This window comes from Oncorhynchus mykiss, chromosome 21 (assembly GCF_013265735.2).
Source record: "Oncorhynchus mykiss isolate Arlee chromosome 21, USDA_OmykA_1.1, whole genome shotgun sequence".
In the NCBI taxonomy this organism is placed as follows: domain Eukaryota; kingdom Metazoa; phylum Chordata; class Actinopteri; order Salmoniformes; family Salmonidae; genus Oncorhynchus; species Oncorhynchus mykiss.
This window is the reverse complement of record NC_048585.1, coordinates 3,198,118-3,200,617: the sequence shown is the minus strand read 5'-3', so window position 1 is coordinate 3,200,617 and position 2,500 is coordinate 3,198,118. Positions and strand designations below refer to the sequence as shown.

At 49.2% G+C, this 2,500-nt stretch overlaps 1 protein-coding gene across 2 annotated transcripts in view; it reads right to left on the bottom strand.

Annotated features, from left to right (window-relative positions):
- The window catches only part of LOC110499725 (thyrotropin-releasing hormone-degrading ectoenzyme-like), a 417,686-nt gene that overhangs the window by 36,955 nt on the left and 378,231 nt on the right, over window positions 1-2,500 (bottom strand). For both annotated transcript variants that reach the window (XR_005038456.1, XM_036956614.1), the window contains exon 13: window positions 477-624. Coding sequence is in view for 1 of the 2 variants with exons in the window: in XM_036956614.1 (XP_036812509.1) it covers window positions 477-624 (148 nt within the window). In the remaining variant the exon portion in view is untranslated. The remainder of the gene's footprint in view (window positions 1-476; window positions 625-2,500) is intronic.

The window sequence follows — 2,500 nt, the reverse complement described above, 5'->3', positions numbered from 1 at the left end:
TGATCCACAGAAAGTTGCCGGGGGTCTTTAGAGAGGGTCTGAGAGGGCACCAGCTGTACCAAACAGGCTGGTCAGGGTTAGGATTAGGATCAGAGGTTATAAACTACACTGAAGAGGCTGTAGTTGGAGGGTTATGGTCAGGGTCAGGGTTAGGATTAGGATCAGAGGTTATAAACTATGAAGAGGCTGTAGTTGGAGGGTTATGGTCAGGGTTAGGGTTAGGATTAGGGTCAGAGGTTATGACCTACACTGAAGAGGCTGTAGTTGGAGGGTTATGTTCAGGGTTAGGATTAGGGTCAGAGGTTATAACCTACACTGAAGAGGCTGTAGTCCTCTATGCGGTCCAGCAGCTTGATTAGGGTCAGGGTTAGAGGTCAGAGGTTATAACCTACACTGAAGAGGATGTAGTCCTCTGTGCGGTCCAGCAGCTTGATTAGGGTCAGGGTCAGGGTTAGAGGTCAGAGGTTATAACCTACACTGAAGAGACTGTAGTCCTCTGTGCGGTCCAGCAGCTTGTCCAGCTGGTAGAGGGAGCGGCTGGCGGCGTGCCAGGGGAGGAACTCTCTCTCCTGGGGCAGGTAGCAGATGATCTGGAGGGGCACGTTCTGGGGCAGGTAGCCAGCCCTGGCAGGAGAGGAGAGAGAGTAGGTTCATTAAGCAATAAGGCCCGAGGGTGTGTGGTATATGGCCAGTATATCACGGCTACGGGCTGTTCTTATGTACGACACAACATCAGGAAAGAGAAGAGCGTTCTGGGGCAGGTAGCCCACCCTGCGGATAGATAAATGGAAGAGGTGCATCTACCATATAAAATATGTAAGACTAGAGAGTTCTGGGGCAGGTAGCCCACCCTGCGGATAGATAAATGGAAGAGGTGCATCTACCATATAAAATATGTAAGACTAGAGAGTTCTGGGCCAGGTAGCCCACCCTGCGGATAGATAAATGGAAGAGGTGCATCTACCATATAAAATATGTAAGACTAGAGAGTTCTGGGGCAGGTAGCCCACCCTGCGGATAGATAAATGGAAGAGGTGCATCTACCATATAAAATATGTAAGACTAGAGAGTTCTGGGCCAGGTAGCCCACCCTGCGGATAGATAAATGGAAGAGGTGCATCTACCATATAAAATATGTAAGACTAGAGAGTTCTGGGCCAGGTAGCCCACCCTGCGGATAGATAAATGGAAGAGGTGCATCTACCATATAAAATATGTAAGACTAGAGAGTTCTGGGCCAGGTAGCCCACCCTGCGGATAGATAAATGGAAGAGGTGCATCTACCATATAAAATATGTAAGACTAGAGAGTTCTGGGCCAGGTAGCCCACCCTGCGGATAGATAAATGGAAGAGGTGCATCTACCATATAAAATATGTAAGACTAGAGAGTTCTGGGCCAGGTAGCCCACCCTGCGGATAGATAAATGGAAGAGGTGCATCTACCATATAAAATATGTAAGACTAGAGAGTTCTGGGCCAGGTAGCCCACCCTGCGGATAGATAAATGGAAGAGGTGCATCTACCATATAAAATATGTAAGACTAGAGAGTTCTGGGCCAGGTAGCCCACCCTGCGGATAGATAAATGGAAGAGGTGCATCTACCATATAAAATATGTAAGACTAGAGAGTTCTGGGCCAGGTAGCCCACCCTGCGGATAGATAAATGGAAGAGGTGCATCTACCATATAAAATATGTAAGACTAGAGAGTTCTGGGCCAGGTAGCCCACCCTGCGGATAGATAAATGGAAGAGGTGCATCTACCATATAAAATATGTAAGACTAGAGAGTTCTGGGCCAGGTAGCCCACCCTGCGGATAGATAAATGGAAGAGGTGCATCTACCATATAAAATATGTAAGACTAGAGTGTTCTGGGCCAGGTAGCCCACCCTGCGGATAGATAAATGGAAGAGGTGCATCTACCATATAAAATATGTAAGACTAGAGAGTTCTGGGGCAGGTATCTCGACATGCAGAGAAAGAGATAGGTAACATCCTCTAACACCGTAGGGAAGGTTCTGTGGAGGGCAGGGGAGAGGAGAGGAGAGGAGAGGGGGAGGGGAGAGGAGAGGGTATGGGAGGGGGAGGAGAGGAGAGGAGAGGAGAGGAGGGGAGGGGAGAGGAGAGGAGAGGAGAGGAGAGGAGAGGAGAGGAGATGAGAGGAGAGGAGAGGAGAGGAGAGGAGAGGAGAGGTGTACATCATCAGAGAAGGGCATCCTCATCGAGCTGATTTGAAGAGTGTGTCGGTGAAATGCTGATGTGCACATTCTCCATTTCTCCACAGGGAGCTGGGCCCAAAAGACCGTCTGACACATCACATGGTGTTATACTTTATTCATGCCCCCGTCCACCTGCATGTCTACAGGAGACAGACAGGAGGTGCTGTAGGTCCAAAGCATGAGAGAAGTACTGTATACCGTCAAGACCGGATCCAGGCGTTCTGTAAGCAACCCTGGCCGATAGCCCCCCCCCCACCCCCGAAAAAACAACAAACAACAA